Below are 25,915 nucleotides of genomic sequence, written 5' to 3'. Positions count from 1 at the left end.
ACAAGTTGCTTTTACTTAGTAGCTTTGAGACTGTGGATGTACTGTTTCTTAATTTCTGAGCCCTTTATCTTTAAAATAAAAATACCTATCTTACTGAACTGCTTAGAAAATTAAAGTGAATTTATGAAAAATCCTCAGTGCAGGACCTAGTTCCCAGTAATCATTCGGTAAGTGGGTTCTTTTTGTTGTTAACAGTAGATATTATGATTCATAGTCACTTTGCTTATCTGGACTTAGGTTTTCCATTCTGTAAAATGGGAGGGTTGGATTGGACCAGTGCCTCTCAGACTTTGCCATTCCCAAGGGCAGCAGAGAAAAAACAGGTATTCTAGGGTCAGGGGCTTGAGGTGTAGCCTGAATAAGCTTGCAGAGGCATTTCTTTGAAATCCTATGTTTATTTTTAAAATCTACTTATATTTGGCATTCTCGGCAATAATATGAATATATTGAGTTTTGTGTTTTTTTTTTTTTTTTTGTAGTGAAAATATACACAAGAACATACTGGTTTTAATATAAAAATCCCTCCCCCAAATCTTTGAGTAAAGTTTATGCTCCAGGTTGCGGTGACCTCAGGTAGCCCCAAAGGGCACACAGCTATATATCATTGGACTGGAGATGGGATTGGGTAGCTTCTAAGGTCCCTCCCAGCTCTGAGATTCCAGGTTCCTAGGATAAGTGGCCTCCTCCACAAAGGACCTGAGGTTGGTTTGGCCCAAAAAATCCTGAAGGAACCTCAGAGAGGCAGGCTCCCCTGCACCCATAGCCCTAGCAGGTACTGGAGCAGTGCCAAATGGGGGTGGAACTAACAGAAAGGAGGGAGAGGACGCAGCCCCTCCATGTGAAGAAGCCTCAGGGAGGAGCAGGGCTGTGTCTGAGCCTGACTTTTCGGCTCTTGGGCTGATAAACCTGGCTGGGTTGGGTTGGCAGCCCTCCACCACCCCCAGGTGTGTCCCAAGAAACACTAAGCCATTGTTTCTCATGCACAGCTGGAGGCTGTCCTGGGGAGGAGCCCTCATATCACAAGAGGGTAGGTGAGGGCAAGGGATGAACTGCCTGTGGTCACATAAGGCTGCCATGCTTTGCCAACACACCCTGCTGGCAGTTCTGGTGCAGCACCCACAGCTGAGGTTCTGGGCTTGTGTCGGGCCAGAGGTGGGAGAGTAAGGGGAGCCTGGAGAAGGGCAGCAGCCTTCTCGGGAGAACACAGATTTTTGACCTGTGACTGGGAAGAGAGAGTGATCTCTCTTTCCTGAGAGCATCTCTGTGCGTGGGGAGAGGCGTAGGCAGTGAGGGTGGTGTCAGCCCTGCAGGTGTTTGTGAGAAATCTGTCAGGATGCGTGATGTCACTCTCAGGCATGAGGGCTTGAAATGAAGTCACCCATTTGTTTAGGATAAATATAAGGGGCTTTCCCTGGGCAAGGAATTGACTTCATTAGTCAAATTTGTGCCCAGCAGATAAAATCTAATAAATAAAATCTAAAGGGATATCACAAATGTATTAATACTGGAAATTTCCAGTTGGAGATGGTGTTCATTACAATAAAATTTTAAAATGTATCCAGATAAGCCCTTCCTGTCAGCAAATTGAGCAAGGATTTGGAGTTCAGAAGGACGGGATTCCAGTTCTTGTTTTATTGGCTATGTGACCTTAGGCAAGCTACTTGGCCTTTGAGCCTCAGATTTCCCATCAATAAAATGGGGTTAATAATATATCTCAGAGGTATGCTGTGGAGTTGAAGTGAGATCTTGATTAGGGAAAAAAAAGCATTTAGTAAATCAGTAGCTAGATGCTAATTTTAAATAAAACCCTTTTTGTCCCGTACATCCATGGTCAATTGATTTTTGATAAGGGTGCTAAGTCAATCCAATGGAGAAATAGTCTCTTTAATAAATGGTACTGGGACAACTGGATTTCCACAAGCAAAAGAATGAACCTGGACCCTTACCTCACACCACATACAAAAACTAACTCAAAATAGATCAAAGACCAAACATTAGAGCTGCAGCCATAAAACTCTTAGAAGAAAAAATAGGGTTAATGTTTTAGGATGTAGTGTTTAACAATGGATTCTTAGGTATGACGCTGAAAATACTAGCAGCAAGAGAAAAAATAGGTAAATGGGACCTCATCAAAATTAAAAACTTGTTCATCAAAGGACTTTATCAGGGAAATGAAAAGACAACCTACAGATTGGGAGAAACTTTTTGGTAACCACATATCAGATAAGGGTTTAATACTCAGAATATATAAAGAACTCTTATAACTTAACAATAAGACAAACAACCCAATCAAAAGTGGGCAAAGTCTGGCTACCACGGATCACTGCCCTGACAGGGAACACAACAGAGAATCCCTGATGGAACAGATGAACAGTGGGATGCAAGTTGTAAATTCCTGTAAAAAGACCAGGCTTAATGGTCTGACTGAGACCAGAGGGACCCTGATGTTCTTGGTTACCAGACCCTTTGATAGCCCGAGATTGGAATCATTCCCGAAACCAACTCTACAGACAGGGATTGGCCTGGACTATAAGAACAGACAATGATGCTGGCGAGGAGTGAGCTCTGTGGCTCAAGTAGACACATGAGACTATGCGGGCGACTCCTGTCTGGTGGCGAGATGAGAAGGAAGAGGGGGACAGGAGCTGGTTGAGTGGACCTGGGGAATACAGGGTGGAGAGGAGGAATGTGCAGTCTCATTAAGGGGAGAGAGGCAAGGAGTGCTCAGCGGGGTGTGTATGGCTTTTGTATGAGAGACTGACTTGATGTGTAAACTTTCACCTAAAGCACGATGAAAAAAAAAAAAAAGTGGGCAAGGGACTTGAATAGGTATTTGTCCAAAGAAGAAATACAAATGACAAGATGCTCAATATCATTAGTCATTTGTTGTTGTTGTTGTGTGCTGTCAAGTCAGTTTGGACCCATAGCAAGCCTATAGGACAGACTAGAACTGTCCCATAGCGTTTCCTAGGCTGTAATCGTTATAGGAATAGATTGCGAGGTCTTTGCTCCTGCAGAGCTGCTGGTGGGTTTGAATCACCAAGCTTTTGGTTAACAGCCAAGCATTGGCACCACTAGGGTTTCCCTTCATTCGTCATCAGGGAAATGCAAATAAAAACCACAATGAGATATCACTTCACACCCACTAAGATGGCTATGATTAAAAAGATGGAAAACAACAGGCGCTGGCAGTAGAGAAAATTGAACCCTCATCCATTGCTCGTGGGTTGTAAAATGGTGCAGTCCCTGTGGAAAACGGGGTAGTTCCTCAAAAAGTTAAACATAGAATTGCCATGTGATCAGCAATTCCACTCCTGGGTATATTTAGGTATGTACCCAAAAGAATTGAAAGCAGGAACACAAACAGATACATGTACACCAATGTTTATTGAAGCACTATGCACAATAGACAAAAGGTGGGAGTGGCCTAAGTGTCCATCAACAGATGAATGGATGAACAAAATGTACTTATATACAATGGAATACTATTTAGCTGTGAAGAGAAATGAAGTCCAATACATGATGCAGCATGGATGAACCTTGAAAACATTATGCTGAGTGAAATAAATCAGTCATAAAAGGATAAATAATGTATGATCCCACTTATATGAAATATCTAGAATAGGCAAGTATATAGACTGTCTAAAGCATCTAGTTGCTGCTGTAATAGAAATACCACAAATAGGTGGCTTTAACAAAGAGAAGTTTATTCTCTCACAGTCCGATAGGCTAGAAGTCCAAATTCAGGGCACCAGTTCCAGGGGAAGGCTTTCTCTCTCTTGGCTCTGGAGAAAGTACCTTGTCATCAGTCTTCCCTTGGTCTGGGAACATCTCAGTACAGGAACCTCAGGTCCAAAGGACGTGCTGTGCTCTCCCAGCACTGCTTTCTTGGTGGTATGAGGTCCCCATGTCTCTCTGCTTGCTTCTCTCTTCTATATCTCAAAAGAGATTGGCTTAAGACACTACCTAATCTTGTACACCTCATCAGTATAATCACCGCTAATCCATTTTATTACATCATAGTGACAGGATTTACGACATATAGGGAAATCACATTAGAAGATAAAGTGGTAGACAGTCATATAATCATATAAGGGAATCATGACCTAGCCAAGTTGACAGATATTTTGGGGGGACCCAATTCAGTCCATGACAAAGACCAAAGTTTATCAGGGCTTATCAGAGGCGGGAGGAAGGGGGAAAGGAGGACTCAATGTTTAGGGAACACTGAGCTTTTATAAAGGTGCTGGAAAATTCTGGGAACCAATAAAGGCGATGGTTGAACAACATTGTGAACCTAATGTCATTGAACTGTACATGTGAAGACTTGAAATGTCAAATGTTTTATTACATATGTATTTACCACAATGAAAAAAACAAAAACAAAACACCCTTTTTGTAGCACTGGCTAAGAGAACAGAGTTTGAACTCCATTGTTACCGCCTAGGCCCTCCGCAACCTAGTCTCAATCAATTTAATGACTATATTTCCCGAAACTCCTCTTGGTACCAGATAAGTCCCCTTGCCCTTATTTACATGCATCGCTACTCCTCAACCCTCACCCTTGAGCTCAGCTCTATACTGGAGGGTTTACAGACTAAGATTGTCATGGACTGCCCTCTGTGCCTTGCAAACCTCAGAGATCCTATGCCATCTTGAAAGATACATCAGTCCACTCTGGGCCCCGGTTTCCTCATCTGTAAAATTAGGGAGTTGGACTATATGAATTAGATTCTCTTCTGGCCCTGATGGTCTGGAATTCAGGCAGATTCTAGTGTGCTAATGGTAAGCAGGAGCCCTGGTGGGACAGTGGTCAAGTGCTCAGCTGCTAACTAAAAGATCAGTGGTTCAAACCCACCAGCCACTCCACGGGAGAAAGATGTGACAGTCTGCTTCTGTAAAGATTTACAGCTTTGTAAACCCTATGGAGCAGTTCTATGCTGTCCTATAGGGTTGCTATGAATAAGGTAATGGGTTTGGTTTTAGAGTGGTAAGTAAAGATGTCACTTGGATGACTAAAGCGCCCTGACCCAAGCCAGGGTCTTTTCAGTTGCCTCATATGCACATGAAAATTATACAATGAAAAAGAAAGACAGAAGAGTAGATACATTTAAACTGTGGTGTTGGCAAAGAGCATTAAATATACTGTGAACTGCCAAAAGAACAAATAAATCAGTCTCAGAAGAAATATAACCAGAATGTTCCTTAGGAGCCAGGATGACAAAACTTTGACTCACTTACTTTGGACACATCATCAGGAAAGACCAACTGCTAGAAATGGATATGTTTGGTAAAGTAGAGGGCCAATGAAAATGAGGGAAACCCTCCGTGAGATGGATTGGCACAGTCGCCACAACAAGGGACTCAAACATACCAAGAATCGTGAAGATGGTGCAGAACTGGGCAACGTTTTGTTCTGTTATACTTAAGGTTGCCATGATTCACAGCTGACCTGACGACAACTGAGAGCAACAGTGATAAGCCAGAATTTGAAAAGGTGAAAGCAATGCATATTGTCTAGGCAATTACAAGTGATTCGTAAAAATAACTCCAAGAAAGAGTAGGAATTAGTAATTACTCTGTGATAAAAAAAAAAAAAAAGGCAGTATTTGCAGCAACATTTAAATGAACTAGAACATCTAAGTGACATGTGATACCTTTGCTTCGTCATAATTATTATCAAATAGTCATCACTTGGGGGTGTTTGCTGTGTGCCAGGCATTGTTAAAAATTACTTTGCATATTAAAGTTACAATGTATTGAATCTTTTGAGTACTCACTTTGTGGTATATACTTGAAGTTGCCTCTAATCTCCATACAGTCCTACAAAACAGGTAATTAAATCCTCGTTTTAGAGATGGGGAAATTGAGGCTTAGAGAGATTAAGTAAATCACCCAAGATTGTCCCAATACTGAGTGGCAGAGACATGATTCAGTTTCTGGCATGTCAGACTACAAAGCCTGTGATGGAATCACTCTGTTGAAGTTCACTACCATGTAGTCACCACCTAGCTTACTCTTGGGTTGTAGATGTATTGCTAGGACTGGTGGTTACCCCAGCTGTGTTTATGATACGGTTCTGGGCTTGACAAGAGTAGTGATTGGTCGCCTCTCTCTAGCTGAGTTAGCCAACTTGAAAATTGTTTGGGAAAAGCTCACCCGAATATAGCACCGTCCTTCCTCTGGCACAGTGGAGACGCCAGTCTTGGCTCCACTCACATTCCCCTTTTGTGCGCATACGCCTCTTCTCTCAGGGCTAACCAAGGGTGGAGGGAAAATGAGGAACTGGTAACTGTTTCCCAGGCCTTTGGCTTCAGGCCAGATGAGGCAGATTGTGTTGATGGGAGTAATTAGAAAACAACTGCAAACTCATGTCTCAAATCCCAGAGCCGTAAGCTTGATAAGTCAGGTTGGCTCACACTGCATTTTCCTTTGCTGATTCACATGGGGGAGGATTTGGGAAAGAAGCATCCCAGGCCTCTCAGTAAGGGAAGCTCAAGTCAGCCCGGACATGGCAGAGCCAGAGGGACAGCCGCCGAGGGTGCAGCCGCTGCTTTGGAGCCTCTGGCTGGTGATAGTCTTCAAGCGGAGCCTTCGCTCTTCTCTGCGTTCCACATCACTGGGCCCTCCTGTCCCCCACTTCCCTGCTTCCCTTCTTCTCGGAGACACGGTTCCAGCTGAATGCCCGAGGCTGTCACTTGGAAAGGCAGGGACTACTTCACAAGTGTCCTCCTTGTCATCTCCTCAAAGCAGCCAAGCGTCAGTCCCACCACAGAGCTCATATTTTCCCAGGAGCGACAGCTCATGGGCCACTGGCATCTCCCCGAGGCCGTGTGGAGAGGAGCAGGGACCATATTCAGCGGCAAGGCCGGGACAAGCTCTGCTCACAGTTCATATGGATCCATGTACTCTGAGCCGAAGAGCCCTCCACGTGTACTGTTCTCTGGGTCTGTCCCTTCAGATCGTCGCCACGGAGCCAGCGCCCTGCAGAAAGCAGAAGGGGAGCATGCTTCTAGCTGATTCAGAAAGAAGAGGCCGCAGCTGGAGAAGCTACTCAGAGCACCCTCCATAGAGAGGCGTGGTCAGCAGACTTACGAGGTTTACTTCCGTCTGTCCCTTCTTTTTCACAGTGGGCTTTTTTAGTTATTGTTGTTATTAGTTGTCATTGAGTCAGCTCCAACTCATGGTGGCTGCATATACAATACAATGAAACCCTGCCAAGTCTTGCACCATCTTCACGATCGTTGGTATGCTCGAGTCCATTGTTGCAGCCACTGTGTATTTGAGCTCCTTCCAACCTAGGAGGCTTATCCTCCATCACTACGTTAGACAGTATTCTGTTGTGATCCCTGGGGTTTTCGTGAGCTAATTTTTGCAGGTAAATCACCAGGCCTTTCTTCCTAGTCTGTCTTAGTCGGGAAGTTCTGCTGAAACCTGTTCATCCTGGTGTTTGAAATAGCAGTGGAATAGCCTCCAGCATCAGAGTAACATGTAAACCAGCACGTGCTACTGACAGACAGACGGGTGGTGGTCCTTCCTTAGCCTTCTCTAATGACCAGTACTGGAGGAGAGGGGCAGGGTAGACACATGGCACAGACAGGTAACGCCTCTTCTTGGCTCCCTCTCCCTCTCCTTTCTGGGCCTCTTCTACAGTGTGCCCACATCCATCCCTTCTCCCTCTTACCTGCCCCCACTCCCCTTCCCAAGATTCTGGCTTCAAAATAACTCAAATTACTAAATGTTGATTGAACTGGGGAGGGGAGTGGTAGAGAAGAAAGTGGGAGGAAGAAAAAGGATATATTCCATTTACTTTACAGGTATACAGGTAAGTGATACTCCCCATTAATTCTCCTGTGAATATTTGCCATTTGGCTGAGGGATTAAATGAGAGAAGTGACTTTAAGTACATAGTCCGGTGCCTGACACATAGTGAGTGCTCAGTCAACAGTATCTATTCCTAGTTCTCTTTTTCTTCTGGGCTTTCCCCTCAGTTCCTCCAATCCCAGCCCCTCTCTGGATAGGCCTCATCTAATCAGAAGGCTTGACCTAGGAGCTGGTGAGGCGGAGGAGCTGGGATGTTGGCAGAAGTGGTCCTTCCTGGCACCGGCCCAGCCTGTGCTGGTGTCTCACACATGTGCCCAAGGACCAGGTGCCCCTGTGTGATTTGGCTGCTGGACCTGTGAAGCCCTGCTTGGTGGATTCTGAACAAAGCCTCTTCCTCTGGTAGGGTGGGCTTTGCCTCCTCTTCTGGTGTCATGTAGCTTCTTGTCCCTGCTCTGGGCTTGGCTGTCCCTATGGTGCTGCTACCTGCCCTGTGGAGAGCTGGCGGCAGCCCAGTCCTAGAGATGCAGTTGCACTAGGCCCAGAAGTTTCCAGAAGGGCCATTAGGCCATGTAGAGAAAGAGGATCAGAGAAGGAGAGTGAGTTTCTTAAGGTCACACAGCTGGTTGTGGTGGAGCCATGCTGAGCCCTAGAAACAGTGACTGTCTCCTGTGCTGTTTCCCCTTCCTGTGCTGTCTTCCTATTTCTTCTGTGGCCCCCTCCTTGGCCATGGCTGCTTTTCACATCCACGCTTCTGAGAGAAATTTTAGAGTAATAATAATGACCACAACAACCTTAACGATAGCAGCTCCCATGTATTGGGCATCCATTCTGTGCCTGAGACTGGGATGGGCTGCTTTTGATACACTCAGAACAACCCTGCATGGTAGGTATTGATTGTAGCCTCAGTTTACAGATGAGCAGACTAAGACTCTAAGAGATTGTCATTTGCCTAAGGCTACACAGTTTAAAAATACATCGACAGTCGATTCCAACTCATAGTTGACCCTGTAGGTCAGAGTAGAGCTGCCCCATAGGGTTTCCAAGGCAATAATCCTTACGGGAGCAGACTGCCACGTCGTTCTCCTGTGGAGCAGATGGTGGGTTTGAACCGCCAACCTTTTGGTTAACAGCTGAGTGCTTAACCGCTGCACCACCAGGGCTCCTTTTGCTGCACAGCCTAACAGTAGAGAACTCACTGTTTGTCTGACTGCAGAGTCAGTCTGTTTCCGCCCTCCAGGGTGTCCTGGGGATGGAAGGCGTGAATGCTGTTTCCTGAGTTGATTTCCTGTGCTCCAGTGGACTGGGGCTGCCCCTACCTGAGAACTCACAGCACTATCTCATGGGGTTTTAAAAACTGGGCATAATGGGTATCGTGTAGCAGACTAGAGAGAGGAGGCGTGGTACTTGAGAAGGGGGTGGTGGTAGGAGCTGGGTAAACACTCTTGAGACCCCAAACTTCCATATGGGTGATACCTGATAATGAAATGAGTGAGCTTTTGGATCATTGCTAGACTGTAGAAGAATGTGCATTTTGCTAATTTAGTTATAACTGTGTTTCTGGACCTGGCTTTGATTTCTTTTTTGCATATGAATTTTATTGCAGAAAGCTTCTCTCAGCCTGTTCTCATTAAATCCCAAATTAAGCAACAATCCCAGTTGGAAGAGAGCAGCTCCAAGAGACCAGGTCTTGCTTGTTCACACTCTGTGTGTGGTTGGGTGTGTTTATTTGATTTGATCTGTGTGTGTGTGTGTTGTGTCCCCTTTTAAGAAAAATTAAAAATAACTCTCTGCCAAAGATGTGGGCACTCAGGGTTGTGTGTTGCTGAGCAGACGTCTCCTCCCACCTGTGGTCTGCTGCTCTGCTGATGTGGCCTGGCTGACGTGGCCAGCCCTTCTGCCTGCAGAAGCCCAGCTGCTCCTTTAATGTGTTTTCCTCGAGGAAAGGCCCAGGAAGCCATGGGGAGGGAGAGGCTGCTTGGTGGCTCAGGGCAGAACTGTGCTGTGGGGGACAAGAGTGTGCTGGCTTTGTATGCTTTCACTTGGGAGCCCAGGGACCTGGACCCGGATCACTCAGAGATGTCAGCAGGAAGCCCAGGGCGTGGCATGATTATGCCCATTTCATAGCCAGGAAGACTGAGAAACAAAGAGCAGAAAGGATGCACCCAAGTTACACACCAGATTTACTCCCAAAAGGGGAAACTTTCATTGTTGTGACCTGTTCCTCGTTTTTGTTCCCGTACATTCTCTAACATTTATGAGATACTCCATACACAAAAATAAAGTGGCGTTACAGTTCAGAAGTGACTTTTTGTATTGCTTAACCCAGATTCCTATTCACTCCTCCATTCCACAAGTATTTATTGAGAACTTCCTACATGCTTATCAATATTTTCAGCGTTGGGGATATAGTAGTGAGCAAAACATAGAACCTGTGACCTGGTGGAGCTTACATTCCGCTGGAGGAGGCAGTTGTTAATTACATAACCATACAACTACACAACTGCCAACTATGATATGTATCATGAAGAAAACATGAAAGATTTAATCAGAGCTCTAAGCCTGGAGACCTGGCCTAATCTCAATGAGGCAGAAGTCTCTGTTTAGTGTTTCTAATCAGCCATTTTATACTTGGGCAATTGTTTTGTTTTTTTAAGCTTAAGTATGGGGATTAAAATTTTTTTCTAAACTTCCTCTCTAGCTCTGGTCCATTTTGCTGATCTTTCAAGGTTGTAGTTAAGCTCCAAGATATTACCTGCCATCTTAGCTATTCCTGTTTGCTTAGTGTCACCCACAGATTTGATAGGCACATCTTCTGTGTTTTGTCCAAATTATGGTCCTTAGTTCTGGACAATTTAAAATGACTTTCCAGTCCTATTGCCCATCATCAGAGACTCCATCTACAAATACTTAGATCTGGGGGTGTGTCCATTCCAACAGCATTGTTTTTTGGATTCACCAATTCCTTTGTTAGCCATAAAACATTTGAATACCTACCATGTTCAAGGTCTTCTGGATCTGAGGTGTATATTCAGTCTTCATCATGGACTTAATAGATTTAAAGGTATCAGTTATCTCTCTTAGACTTCAAACATCTCTGGTCCATATTTGTTCAACCATTGCCTTTGGAAGAAAAGATGGAATCCAATTAGGTATTGATTCACCCTTTTCCCACCCATCCCACAAAGCTATATGCCACCTACTCTTACAAAACCACGCTTCCCTTTTCCACTCGCATATTTTCAGAAGGACAAAGTGAGGGTAGATTGGTGACAGGGAGAGTAGGGGGATAGGCTAGAGCAGCAGGTCTGAGTGTGCCCTGGACAGCACCCTTAGGGGTCCCCAAGACTTTTCGGAACCCTATGAGGTCCAAACTATTTTTGTAATAAGATGTTGTTTGCCTTTTTGCCCTCATTCTCCTACACGTGTACTGTGAGTTTTCCAGCAGCTCTACATACTGACATCACAATGGACTGTAGAAGCAGAGAGTAAAACCCAGCTGTCATCATCTATGAAGCCAGATATTTTTAAAAATTTGCAAAAATGTAAAATAACTTTTTTTTTGGAGAATATAGTTATTTTTCTTTTAAAAACTGTTATTTATGTTAACATATAATGGACTTACATTTTTCATGAGTTAATAATTCTCAGTTTTAATTTCTAGTACAGTAAATATTGATAGCTATAACCCACATAACAAAAGCCCTTTGGGGTCCTGTAAAAATGGTGTGCCAGGGACATCCGACCTCCTCCAACTTCATAAAGGGGAAGGAGAATCAAGATCAACAGCCCAAGGCTGATTCCTATGAGGCAAGGTCAGATATATCTCCTCTGTCCAATTTTTACCAATTCTGACACCAGCTGTCCCTCCCACAGTACTCTCTGCTCCTCTGCTGGGTTTGATAATTCTTTGCAATGGCCACACAGAACTCACAGACCATACTCACAGTTATGGGGTTTATTAGGGAACTAACAGGTTACAACTTGGGATCAATATCAACAGGCTACAACTCAGGATCAAGATCAGGAAGCATGCAGGCAAAGTCTCCATTCTTCAGTGCAGGACAGCTCTCTCACATCATCTCAGCCGTGCAGGCCCCCTCTATACCCCTTGAGGACAGGCTCCTCTCTCAGCCCTTGACCCTTAGCCCTGGCCCCACTCAGGCCTGGCCTCGGCCCTGCTTGGGCAAGTGCTACAAAGCTCTTTAGCTCTACCAATAAATGCCCAGAGTTACCCCACTCTGCCAGGAAGCCTCCTGCCCAAAGGCACTGAGCTCTCTCACGCCATGGATCAGCAAGCCTAGCTCACCAAGAAGTGCCTGGAGGCACCCCACTCTGCCTGGAAGCTTCCTGCCTGGAGGCGCTTAGCGCTCTTGCTCCGAGGGTCAGCACGCTTACTGTAACCGCCTTGTTCCTTGAGCTGGGAAGCCCACCGTACCTCCTTGCACTCGTCTCCTGGTTCTGTTGCTACCATTTCTCTGCTGTTGCTTCTTGCCATCTCATGCTGCCTCTAGTGTTACAGCTGTCCCTATCTGGCTCCTAGGCCTAGAATGTTCTCAGCGCAGGGACCCCAGCTCCAAAGGACATGCTCTGTTCCTGGCTCTTCTTTCTCGATTGTAGTGAGGTCCCCTCTATGCTCTGGGATTGGCTGTCTTAAAGCCTAGCCAGATGGCAGAACTGATCAATCCCCTTGTTAGGGTTCGGTACACCTTATTTGCATTGTTCCACCCTGTCACGGATTGAATAATGTCCCCCCAAAAATGTGTGTGTCAACTTGGTTAGGCCATGCTTCCCAGTATTGAGCAGTTGTACTCCATTTTGTGACTGTAATTTTATGTTAAAAGGATTAGGGTGGGATTGTAAAACCTCCCTGATCCAAGGTAAAGGGAGTTTCCCTAGGGCGTGGCCTGTACCACCTTTTATCTCTCAAGAGATGAAAGGGAAGCAAGCAGAGAGTTAGGGACTTCATACCACCAAGAAAGTAGCACCAGAAGCAGAGCACGTCCTTTGGACCCACAGTGCCGGCACCTGAGAAGCTTCTCAACCATGGGAAGGTTGAAGACAAGGACCTTCTTCTAGGGCCGACAGAGAAAGACTTCCCCTGGAGCTGATGCCCTGGATTTGGACTTTTAACCTACTTTACCGTGAGGAAATAAATTTCTCTTTGTTAAAGCCATCCACTGGTGGTATTTCTGTTATGGCAGCACTCGATGACTAAGACACACCCCCACAAGGGTTCCATGTACCTTGTTTGCATTGTTAGCAAGCTGTCCAAACCTCTTGGTGGGACACAAGCACCATGTTTGCATAGTCCTATCCAATCATTGTATGGGAGTTGCAAGATCATGCATGACTAAAAAGGCCATATAAAATAATTCACTGCACCACAGGTCTTCAGTAATTTTTAGGAGTATAAAGAAGCCCTGAGATCAAAAGTTTGAGAACTGTGCTAGAAGATAAGAGGTCACCTGGATGTTGCAAGAATACCAGTTACTGAGCAATCAGTCATTACCCAGTGGAAATGCTTAAAGCCATGTCATTCCTGATTCACACGTGCATTCACACGTCATTCCAAGGGTGTAAGTTGCAGGGGAGGGAGAGACCCTTGGAACTATGGAATACCTTGTGTCTCCTGGAGGAAATAGCCTAGGCTGGACAGACACCTTGCTACCACCGTTTAGAGGTGTACCCCAGGCATACGTCCTGAAGCTTTCCAGGGGTTAGGACCAGTGCTGCAAGGTGCTATGCGCAACATGAGCACAGTCTGTTGAGCCTGGTTCAAATCTCAGCCCACATTCCTTAAGAGAATTACAGCTCGGGCGTTCTCAGTCCATCTGCTCCCTAGGCTTGCTTCCCACTCAAGGGATCATAAACAGGGCTTCAGCTTAAGAAGGAAAGAGCTGGGTCTCAGGAGGCAAATGTCTCATGAGCCCTGGGTGGTAACCCCAGGCCAGATGTGCCAAGTGGTTGAGGTGGTGTTCCAGGCCAGATGTGGAGCTGGGGGTGTGCCCAGTCCCTCCAAGGGCTCAACTTTCTGCTTGACAGAGTCCTCCTTTGCTCAATGCTCAGATGGAAATCTGCAGCTCTGAACAAATAAAAACCTGTGAGCTTCCACCCGTGGCTTCCTGGGGACTCCATTGAGAGCCTCTGAGGCCAGCAGCCAAAGGTTTCAAAGGTCACCCCAGCTGGGCGGATTAGAACAACAGATCTCCTGGACCGGGTGAAGTTGGCTGCCCAGCGGAAGGCAAGTTGCAACATCTGCGAGCAGAGTCAGAAAAAAAGCCCCTAACTTTTGCGATCTGGCCCTGGGCTCTGTGGCAGCCCTGGCCGTCCCGCCCAGTTCTCCTTCTCTCCCAATTCTCCGCACGGACCTTGGACAGGACTCTCTGCAGTACAGTGGTGAAGCAAGGCTGCCACAGCGTCCTGACTCATACGGGAGCTGCCCGGGGAGAGGCCACACACGGTAAGGTGTCTCTCGCTCATGGGTCCTCCCCTACCCCACTGGTTTGCTCCCATGGGTCATGGCAAGTCTGCCTGGCATAGCTGAAGAGGGGCTCATGCCAGGATTAGAGTGATTAGGGCACTTGTCAGGATTTGAGTGCATTGCAGAGAGGGTTAAGGTGGGAAGCTGGAGCTGTCAGTGCCTGGGGCATTTGAGCATGGGTGGTTTTGCCCTCTTCTGATCGTGCCATCAGGGCAGACTGCCAGGCTGTGAGTGGAAGCCTGCTTGGGAGCCCTTCCCTGTAGGAAACTTGAAAATGGTATTTCTAGGGTGCCCTGCAGACTGATCAGATGCTTAAAGAAAATGGTAATTTAACATATATACACTGTGGTGTGAAATCCTGATGGTGCAGTGGTTAAGAGGTACAGCTGCTAACCAAAAAGGTTGGCAGTTCAAATCCACCAGCTACTCCTTGAAAACCCTATGGGGCAGTTCTACTCTGTCCTATAGGTCACTATGAGTTGGAATCAACAAAAATTGGTGTTTTTTTTTTACACTTTGGCATGGTCTATATGGGAGCCCTGGTGGCGCAGTGATTAATAAGCATTTGGCTGCTAACCAAAAGGTTGGCAGTTCGAATCCACCAGCTGCTCCTTGGAAACCCTATGGGGCAGTTCTACTTTGCCCTATAGGATTGCTATGAGGAGGAATCAGCTTGACGGCAATGGGTTTGGCGTTTGTTTTTGTTTTTTTTGTGGTCTGTACATACAATGGACTATTACCCAGCCATAAAGAGAAATGTAGTTCTAATACATGCTACGACATTGATGAACCTTGAAACATGCTGAGTGAAGTAAGTCAATCACAAAAGGACAAATATTATATGGTCCCACTTACATGAAATAGGCAGATGTATAGAGTTCAAAGTTTATTAGTGGTTACCGGGGCGGGAGGGAGGGGGAAAGGGGAAGTCATTGTTTAGGAAGCATCGAGTTTCTGTTTATGGTGATGGAAAATCCAGCAGCGGATATTGGTGACGGTTGCACGACATGATTCATGTAGTTGGTGTCACTAAATTGTCCCATGTGAAAAAGGTTGAATTGGCAAGTGTTGTGTTTTATATATATTTACAGCAATAAAATATATATATATGTATATACTTTGAGTAGAGAAGGAACCTTCTTGATTTATAAAATTTTTTCTGAGTCTTCTTGCTTCAGAGTCTGGCTCTTTTTGGCCATAGCTGAAGTGATCCTTTCTGGAGTCAAGAGACAGTTTAAAGTGCTTTGGATCAAATTAAAATCAGGTTATCCCAGTGCTGCCTTGAATGATTAATCAACGATGTTTCTTGTAGGGACCTCTTTTGGAGCTGAGGTTTCATCCAGGCATTGTCTGTGAGGTCTTCCACCTCTCAGACCACTGCTCTTTTTGACCTGCTTTCCCTGGTGTTGATGAATCCTGCTATCTGGGTCTGTTTGATTCCAGCCACTGAGCACTGCTCTGCCGATGGAGAAATCATTGCAGAAATCACCTAGCCTCCCTGGTTTTCTGGAGTGCAGTGTGGTCACCAGCCTTGAGGAGGGATTAGAGAACAAAGATGGTTTATTTTATTATTACTGTTTTTTTATAGAGCATTCAGAATATGTCAGTAGCCCTTAGTTGACAGCTTGGAAGGAATCTGTTCATGCTGATGATGGCAGCGGGTGGGCTGATGGGCTGAGGGTGAGTGGAGCTGTTTGGTGTGACTGGCCAGCTTGGAACTGGGCTCTGGTCCTGCCCACGTGATGGTTGAGTAACTGAAACAAAAAAAAAACCCAGTGCCATCGAGTCAACTCCGACTCATAGCGACCCTATAGGACAGGGTAGAACTGCCCCACAGCGTTTGAATCCGCCAGGTTGAGTAACTAGCCCAGCAAAACCACCTCACGGGGACCTAGATGTTTCTTGCTGTACTGACTTGTCTGTTCCTCCTCTAACTGGTAGCCAGCCCTCCCCCCAGCCACTCCTCACCCCTTTCAGGGCTGGATGATTCCTGTCTTCTGTTCCTTTTGATGATACCACCCAGGGCCTTCAGGAGATTTAGGTGAACCTCAGAGGGTCTTGGATTGACAGAATTTGTAGAGAGGGTCCTCAGCCTGATGTCACCACTCTTTATTCCCAGCTCCCCTGAAAGCAGAGGTACAAAAGAGTCTTGTGTCTTCCAAAGCTGGGCCTGGGAGGAGAAGGGCACATTCCCTGCCCCCTTTGCTCTGTGCAGCTCCCGAGCCTCTTCCTGTTGCATCCTTCATTACTGGGAATAGCAAGAAACTCCGCATCTGGGCCGCAGGGCCTCCAGGAAGCTGGCAGAGTGTGACTTTGGAATCAGACCTTGGTTTGGCTTTCACTTCTCAGCTATGTGTCCTTGGACAAGCATAGTTGGCTTTCTGTGCCTCAGGGTGTTCACTAGTCAAATGGGGCATAATCAGAACTGCCCTGCTGAATCGTTGGGATTGCGTGAGTTCGGTGCCCAGCATGATGTCGGACGTATACATCTTGCTCGTTAAATGGTGCTGCTAGAACAGGCATGGTAGTGCTGAGGGAAGCTGCCAGTGGGCTGCAGGCCCTCCTTTCCCCACCTTCTCCCTGAATTGTGCCAGCTGCCTCCTACTGCTGTTACCAGTAATCTCACTCAGCGTCCTTGCCCTGAGGGTAATCGGGCTGACCTGTGCTTCTTGCTGTTCTTGGTGAAAAGGGTTCTTGTCCTGCAGGGTGGGGAAACTGGCATCCCTTTGGACTGGATGATGATGTAGACCAAAAACACTAGTTGCCATCGAGTCAGTGCTGACATGCATGGTGACTCCATGTTTGTCAGAGTGCAGCTATGCTGCATAGGGTTTTCAGTGGTGTGTTTTTCATTAGTAGATTGCTTGGCCCTTCTTCTGAGGTACCTCTGGGTGGATTGAAACTTCCAACCTTTTGGTTATCAGCCAAACATGTAACCATTTGAACCACTTAGGGGTTCCGATGATGTTAACAGCTACCGTATAGTGAATGACTTTCACGTGCCAAGTGCTGTACTGTGTGTTCGGCGTACACTCTCGTTTAAATCCTTCCTGTGAGGTTGATAGTCTCATCCCCATTTTACAGAAAAGGAAACTGAGGCCAAGAGAGTTGAAGTAACTTACATGAGATCCGACAGCTGGAAAGTGGCAGTGTGTGAGCCTCCTGATACCTGCTCCACTGCCACAGCAGCCCAGGTCCTGGTATGCCAGTCACCTCACCTCAGTGGCACAATATAAGAGCCCTGTCCTTGTCACTCCCTCACCCCCGTGTCATCACACTTACAGCACAAACACATAATTGTTTACTGCTGTATCCCTGGCACCTAGCTTGGCACATGCTAGATGTTCAATAAATGTATTTTAACTGAGTGAGTGAAAATATCCTGATTCTTTCCATTAAAATCATATCATGAAAATTTCCATGTCATTCACTTCACACCATTGTTGTCCTCGTAAACTTACAATGATACAGCTGCCCGATAGCCCACTGTCTTTCGTCACTTCTCACTATTGGGTATGTAACTGGATGTATATTTTTTTAATTTCTAGCTTTTGCTACTAGACATAATGTGATTAGGGTTCTTACGTATAAATGTTGGGCTGCATCTCTGATAGGAAAGCCCTGTAATACCTTCTAAAATGTGCGATTCCTGGGAAAAGAGATGGACTTTTTTTCCCCCAGAATCTTTTGTCTGATTGCTTCCCAGAAGATTGTATCAGTTTATATTCTCAACAGGAGGGTGTGAGCGTGCCTATCTCACCATGGTCTCACCAACATTATGTTATCTTTGGTTTTTTTTAAGTCAATTTGATTAGTTTAAAAATAGTAGCTTGTTGATTTGTACTTCAGAGTTATTGTTGAGGCTAAGCAGTTTTCGTATGTTTATCGGTCGTTTGTCTCTCTTCTGTGAACTGTCCAGATCACATTATCTGCCCATTTATCTGCTGGACTGTTTTGTTCTTATATGTAAAATACTCTAGTCCTTTGTGTTTCTTGCAAGTATTTCATCCCAGATTATTACACATCTTTCACTGTCGCTTATGGCTTGGTTTGGTTTTGGTTGTTATGGTTATAGTGTGTATGCTTACGTGCAGAAATTCTTCATTTTATGTGGATATGTGGGAGCAGCTTCACCTTCTTCCCTTGTTGCCCCAGTCTTAGACTCCTTCCCTCTAGCCAGCTCTGACTGCTTACAGGAGTCGGGAGGGCTTAGTGGTTAAGAACCCCTGAGACTATGGCCCCCGAACACCCTGCTATCTCAGAGCCGAAGTCACTCCCGAAGTCCACCTTTCAGCCAAAGATTAGACAGGCCTATAAAACGAACAATAACACACGTAAGGAACATGCTTCTTAGTTCATCAAGTATATGAGACCAAATGGACAGCACTTGCCCAAAAGCAAAGACAAGAAGGCAGAAGGGGATACGAAAACTAGATGAATGGACATGGGGAACCCTGGGGTGTTGAGGGAAAGGGGGGAGAGTGCTGACAGATTGTGGGGATTGCACCCAATGTCACAAAACAATTTGTGTCTAAATTTTTGAATGAGACACTAATTTGCACTGTACGCTTTCACCTTACCTAAAGCACAATAAAATTAATAATAAAAAGGGCCTTTGGTCCATATCGCCTGGATCTAGATACCAGTTCTGCCTCCTATTAAATGGATGACCTTGGGCAAATTTTTAATCTCACTGTGTCCCGGTTTGTAATCCGTTAAATGCGGATAATGAGAAAACTTGTGTCTGTTGGGGTGAGAAGAGGAAATGAGGTGTTATTTCTAAAGTTCTTAGAACACCAGTGCCAGTTGCCCTGGACTGGATTCCAACTCATGGTGATCCCTTGTGCACCAGGCCTTTTCTTCCAAGGCACCTGTGGGTGGACTCGAGCTGCCAACTTTTTGGTTAGCAGCTAAGCAAGTTAACCATTTGCGCCACCTAGAGACTCCAGAGTGCTTAGAATAGTTCCTGGCATGTAGGACGTCCTGTGTAAGTATTTGCTTCTGTCGTTACCTGCTGAGCCTGTGAGTCTTACATTTGGAAAGGAATTTGTTTGCAAAGCCCGTTTCTTATCAGTGAAAGAGAAAGTGGGCTTATCAAGCAGGTTAAGCCTTGCAACAAACGGACCTAGGTCTTTGCTACTTTAAGTCATATTTCATATTTCCCTATTTTGTTTTTATTAGATCTTTTTAAATTTAAGCAAACTAATCACATGTCCCAGACACCACTGTTCACTTGTGTCTACTTACCCAATTCACAAGTACAGAACTTAAGCGTGTGACCGATATCCAAAGAAAGTAAACAGAAAAACAAAACAAAACAAAAAAACGAGGAATATAGTTCCTCTTCAGTTCAGGAGATGTTTGTTGGGTCCCTGGATTGGCTCAGGCACCATGGGTTCCGTGGTGAGTCAGGTGTGTTCCCCAACATGGAGCAGTCACCTGGTAAGGCTCCCACCTGGACTTGGAACCTGGGCAGATATACTTAGAATGCATTCTTAGGTGTTGGCAGCAGAATCCAGTGACAGCAGGGCTGGGACAATGACCTGTGCTGTGACCTTGGCTGGAATATGACCACTGGCTTCCCTCGACTTCTGCCTGTTTTCCAGCCTGGTCCTCCAGCTCTTTCCTGTGGATTGTGGGCACCCCTCCACCCCCACAATCTTTCCAACACATCCCTTCCCCATTTATGAGAGCCAGAGTGAGTTTCTGTTGTTTGCAACCAAGAACTCAGATAGGTACCATAAGAATTTCACTTCTTGAATCAATCAGTAAGAAAATCATCAGGAATTCAGATATAGATGTAGGCCCACATATGTTTATCAGGGGTTTTTTTTTATCATAAAAGATTGCGAAGTAGTCCAAATGGCCAGCAGTAAGGAGATAGTTACATAAGCTGTCATACATCCATAAAATGGAATATTTAAAATCAAATTTCTTATAAACAATGTGTCCCCTGTGTTGTGTAGAAAATCTCAAAACCTCATTTCTGTCATCAGCCAGGAGGATATGAGCGATGCCCACTTTCCACTTCCTTGTTCTGCCTGACACCAGCTGCCCATGCAGCACTTCTTCCTCTGACCCTGACCACCCAGAGCTAGGTCAGCTCTCAGAAGTTAAAGGACACAGTCCTCCAGGCTGCCAAATAAGTAGACATCAGCCACAAGTTTGATAGTCCATATGACACTTCTGAACTGCTGCCTATAAATTTGGAGTTTCTTTCTACCCTATCAGGATGCCAGCTAAAGCTCAGGAGTCCTACTTGGGCTCCCTCACTCCTGACCTGCTGGGTCCCACCAGTCCTTTAGGTTCAATAATTCACTGGAACGACTCACAGAACTCACAGAAAATGCTATACTTGTGATTATAGCTTTATTATAGCAAAAAGAAGAAATGCCTAGGGCAAGGTCTGGGAGGGTTCCCAGCACAAACTTTCACATCCTAAAGGATGCACTATGATTACACATGGATCGATGTCTTTCGCCAACCAGGAAGCCCATGGTGCTACCATGTCCAGAGCTTTTATTGGCTTCATTGTGTAGTCATGATTGAGTGGCTCAGCCCCACTTCCTCCCCTGAGGTTAGCTGATATCAGGCCATTGGTGGTCTTTCTGGTCAGGTCAACCCCCAACCATTGCATTAACACAAACCCTCCAGGTGTGCTCTAGAGGCCTAGATGACAGAGGCATTTTAATTACTCAGAAAATTACAAGACTTTAGAGTCATCCCTCAGGAAACAGAGGCAAAGACCAAATTACTTTGGGTAAAGTTAAATTCTTTAGCCATACCCCTTTATTTTAAGAAAAATTGTAGGAAAAAAATAGGAAACAACTGTATACATAGCATGCTCTCAACCACGTAAAATACTGTATCTTTCTATATTCATAGAAAAAAACTAGAGAAAGAGGCACCACCGTTTTGTATAGTAGAGCTATGGCCATTTTCACTTTTTTCCTTTAGGCTGTGTAGCATAGCCTAAAGATCATGAGCTGTGGAGCCTGGTAAATCTGGGTTCAACTCCCACTTCTGACACCCGGTAACTGTGATGGGCAAGTTATTCCACCTCTCATCTTTGCAAAATCATAGTTATGCTTACTTCATGGGGTTATTCTGAGGATTCAAACGATACAGTGTCTGGCACAGAATGGTTGTTCAGTATATGGTCATTTATTGTTTTTACTTGCTGGTATTTTCCACATTTTACAATGAAACATATTTAAAATTGAGAAAAATTAACCATTATGAAAGAACATTGCCATGCAGGAGTGACTGTACATTATGTCTCCTGTCAGTCTCCTTGCCAGCACCCCCAGAATATTATCTAGTCCCAACCAGGCCTGGGCCAGGAGTCAGGAGCCCAAGGTATGCAGGCCGATGATGCTGCCATTTTTGCTCTGTCACCTTGGTGACCTGCCCACCCTGGCCTCAGCTGTAAGTGCAGGAGTTAGCCTGGATTGTCCTAAAACGTCTCCCTTCTCTGATGCTCCGTGACTTTTGAGCATTTTTCACAATGTAGTCTTCAGTGGTGGAATGTCGTTTCTAAGCTTGCTTCCTTCATTCATTAAGCCACAAACTCTGAATGCCCCTCACCCGGGATCCTTGTCGTAGTAATCCTAACCTACTTTTCTTTCTTGGAGGTATGGATCCTGTTTTTAGCCTGTGAGCCTCCACAGTTCCAAGAAGAGTGTGTTTACTGCAGAATGTTTCTTCTGATGGGTCAACAGATATTACATAGTAATTTTAGATACCTATGATAAAACCTGTGAAAACAATTCGGTTTCTGGGTTCTTGTCCTCAGATGCCCTTTTTCTACAAGAAGGGAGCAGTGGAAAGGTGGGAAGTCACCTGTGGGGTTTTGAGGAGGCAAGGGCGTGCCTCAGGGAGCTGCTATCTGGATTACAGCTCTGCCTCCCCTTGGCAGCCCCTGTGCGTGGAAGACAGAGAGAAACTTCAGGTGGTCAGCGACCTACTGGGCGCCCACTGCACGTCAAGACCCATAACACTGGAACTCCAACCAGCACGTGGGCCGTCCAGGTACCTGGAAGGGAAGCCATTGCTGTGCTTTGTCTGATCTGGCCTGGTCCTCTTCCTTCCTCTTTTGCAGACCATGGGAGATGTGAAGCTGGTTGCCTCGACACACGTTTCCAAAACCTCCCTCAGCGTGGATCACTCGAGAGTCGGCTCCATGCCCCTGACCGAGGCCCCTGCTTTCATTTTGCCCCCTCGGAATCTCTGCGTCAGAGAAGGAGCCACTGCCAAGTTTGAAGGGAGGGTAAGATACTCAGCTGGGTGTGGGGGGAGGACAGGGCAGCGCTCATTGCTCCTCTCGAGCCTCTTTCTTGGCAGGCTGGATCTGGTAGAAGGCCTGATTTTCCTTCAGATCCACATATAAAGTAAACAAATACCAATCTGCCTGTTTCTTTGGTTTATGGTGGGCTTTGGTCTGTGTTGGAAAGCCTGGGATGGGGAGAGGCACTGCAAGCTGAGCCTCCTAAGATAAAAAAAAAAAAGATAATTTGCTATTAATATAGGTCGTGTTCTGAGTACATGCTGCTTGATTATAAAAGAAAGAATGCACTGGTGGCAGGAGGGATGCAGCTTGGGTTTAAATATCTGTCCTCAAATCTGGACAATTAAAAGCTGACTGGAATTTTTCTCTTGCTTCTTTTTTGGAAGAAGTGTTTAGCTAACTAACCCTCTCATGTATCAACTCGGTACATCCAGGAGAGCAGGGTGGGAAATGTTGTTGTTGTGTGCCGTCGAATTGATTCTGACTCACAGTGACCCTACAGGACAGAGTAGAACTGCTCCATACAGTTTCCAAGCCTGTACTCTTTATGGAAGCGGACTGCCATATCCTCCTCCCACACAGCGGCTGGTAGATTTCAACTGCCGACCTTTCGGTTAGCAGCCAAACACTTAACCGCTGCGCCAGCAGGGCTCCTTATTTCCAGTCTGTCACCCTTTGCTAACAAATATTGGCCTCTTGCCCTTACTGATCCTCCATTTCTTCTTCTGTGAAATAGGCATGATCATTCCTTGTCTACCTTGTACTAGAAAGGAGAAGAGGATGGACATTGAAGACTACCTCTAAGAACATCTAATGTTTTGCCCAATCAGAGAGACTTTTAGTAAGCTGCTGGCTCAGGCCACCGGAAGTCAGATCATAACCTGACGTGGGAGAGTCATCTGGAGGTCTGGGAGATTAGCAAGAAATAGTTGTTCTGGGATCAGTCATGGGGGATCTGTTCCAGAAAATGGTTTAGAAGCTGGAAGGCTTTGATCTGGGAACTAGCAAAAGACAACTGAAATGATGAGGAATTCTTCAATTTTATTGTGGATTCATCGTTTAAGTGTAGGTCCCTGAAAGCGTGCAGAAGGGAAGAGGTCAAAAGAATCAGTCTTCCTGGGTGACTCTGGGCCTTATTTGTTTAAGTAGCAGGTTTGGCAATGCAGTCATCTGGAGAATGTACACGGTTGTTGACTTGAAAATGGCTTGGGGCTACACTGTATTAGGTGCTTGGCGCAGTCCTGCCTGCCTTGTAAAGGTGGTTGGCTGATGGGTCTGAAACATCTTTTACCTGAAGAAGCGTTGCAAAGGAATGTTGGTGATATTCCTGAAGGGTCTGTTTCTTCTCTGTGGGCACTACCAGGATAAGGGCTCTTTTCAGTTGCTCTGAAACTGTGCTCCCCCGACCCTCTCATCCCCATAGCTGACAGGGAAGAGGCATGAATAATTCCTGGGGCTCAGGAATGGCTTAGCCATAAGAGGAATGAAGCACTGATACATGCTACAACATGGATGAATCTTAAAATATTATGGTAAGTGAAAGAAGCCAGACACAAAGGGCCCCATATTGTATGATTGCATTTATACGAAATGTCCAGAGTAGGCAGACCTATAGAGACAGAAAGTAGACTAGCACCTGGGAGGAGGGGGATGGGTACAGAGTTTCTTTGTGGGGTGATGAAAATGATCTGAAATTAGATAGTGGTGGTAGTTGTACAACTTCATGAATATATTTTTAAAAACTTGAATTGTGTACTTGAAAAGTAAAAGATAAACTTAAAAAAGTAATAAATGCCCATAACAACTAGATGGTGCCTGGCTACTGCTACCAACTGCTCTGACAGGGATCACAATAGAGGGTCCTGGACAGAGTGGGAGAAAAATATAGAACAAAATTCACATTCACCAAAAAAAAAAAAAACAAAAAAACCAGACTTGCTGGTATGACAGAGACTGGAGAAACCCCAAGAGTATAGCCCGTGGATACCCTTTTATCTCAGTACTGAAGTCACTCCTAAGGTTTACCCTTCAGGCAAAGATTAGACAGGTTTTTTTTTTATGGGGCAAACACACATGAGGAACATGCTTCATAGTTCAGTCATGTCCCTGAGATTATATGGGCACACCAGCCCAAAAATAAAGATAAGAAGGCAGGAAGGGACAGGAAAATGGACAAGTGGAAACAGGGTCCCCGGGGTGTGGAAAAGGGGAGAGCGTTGACATATCGTGGGGTAGGCAACCAATGTTACAAAACAAATTTGTGTATTATTTAATGAGAAACTTCCACCTAAAAGCACAATAAAATAAATAAATGGCTTAAATAGCAAAACTGACCTTATCTGCAAATCTGTCCTCCTTCCCAACTGCTTCGAACCCCTTCGTCATGCTCAGACAAACATGGCAGGCATGAGCGGGCTTTGCTTCCCTATAGCATGACGATGTCCTTGCTGACTTTGGAGACCATGAAGGAAGCATGCCTTTGAGTTATTTGATTTGGAACTTACTGACATGGAGTCTGGTAGAAGGAACCTTGGCCCCAGCCGTCAACGCACTGGAGTTTTCTTTCTCATTCAGTCATCCTTTGGTTGGTGAAAGTGAATATAAGGTTTCTTACCTGAAGAAAAGAAATTGGCTTTTTTGTATTTCTGGTTTATAGGGGTGTGAGAAGAAAATGAGTCGATAGATGTAAAAAAAAAAAAAAAAGTAGAAATGCAGTATTTTTATAACATTTCCTATGTGAAAATTTTATTTGATGAAATAGTTGACTTTGTATATTTACTGCATCTAGAATGTATATCAAAATGAATGTATTCCTTAAAAGTCAGCCTGCAGTGCTGACCAGCATTAACCCAGAGCAACACCTTGAGGGTACACTGGTACATAGCAAGTACAGAAGGCTTACTTAATCCAGAGGGATGTTCAGAGCCAGTGTCTGGCTCCATCTGGGAACTTACAGAGAGAAACTCAGAGGAATAGACTGAAAAAGAGAGTGTTCTCTAAACTGCCAAGTTGATTCCTGCTCACGGTGGTCCCCATGTGTATCAGAGTAGAGCTGTGCTCCACACGGTTTCTAATGGTTGTGTTTTTCAGAAGTAGATCTCCAGGCCTCTATTCTGAGGTACCTCTAGGTGGACTCAAACCTCCAACCTTTCAGTAAGCAGCCAAGCGCATTAACTGTTTGCATCCCCTAGGGACTCTGCTCTGTGAACCAGCATGCTGTAATCGTGTATTATTACTTTAGTACAAAAGACACAAAATATATTTAGTGAAAATACAAAAGAGAAGTTTTGCATCAGGGAAGGGCTACCTCAGATGACTGCAGG

At 45.3% G+C, this 25,915-nt stretch overlaps 1 protein-coding gene across 6 annotated transcripts in view; it reads left to right on the top strand.

Moving 5' to 3' along the window:
• The window catches only part of MYLK (myosin light chain kinase), a 337,690-nt gene that overhangs the window by 83,937 nt on the left and 227,838 nt on the right, over positions 1 to 25,915 (top strand). For 5 of the 6 annotated variants that reach the window (XM_049878336.1, XM_049878326.1, XM_049878354.1 and 2 more), the window contains one exon: positions 22,407 to 22,574. In XM_049878336.1, the coding sequence (XP_049734293.1) occupies positions 22,407 to 22,574 (168 nt within the window). Of the gene's footprint in view, positions 1 to 13,885; positions 14,285 to 22,406; positions 22,575 to 25,915 lie in introns of those variants that run through there. The other variant, XM_049878345.1, reaches the window with a different exon arrangement.

The sequence above is a fragment of the Elephas maximus genome, chromosome 1 (genome assembly GCF_024166365.1).
Source record: "Elephas maximus indicus isolate mEleMax1 chromosome 1, mEleMax1 primary haplotype, whole genome shotgun sequence".
In the NCBI taxonomy this organism is placed as follows: domain Eukaryota; kingdom Metazoa; phylum Chordata; class Mammalia; order Proboscidea; family Elephantidae; genus Elephas; species Elephas maximus.
This window is presented reverse-complemented; position numbering and strand designations above follow the sequence as displayed.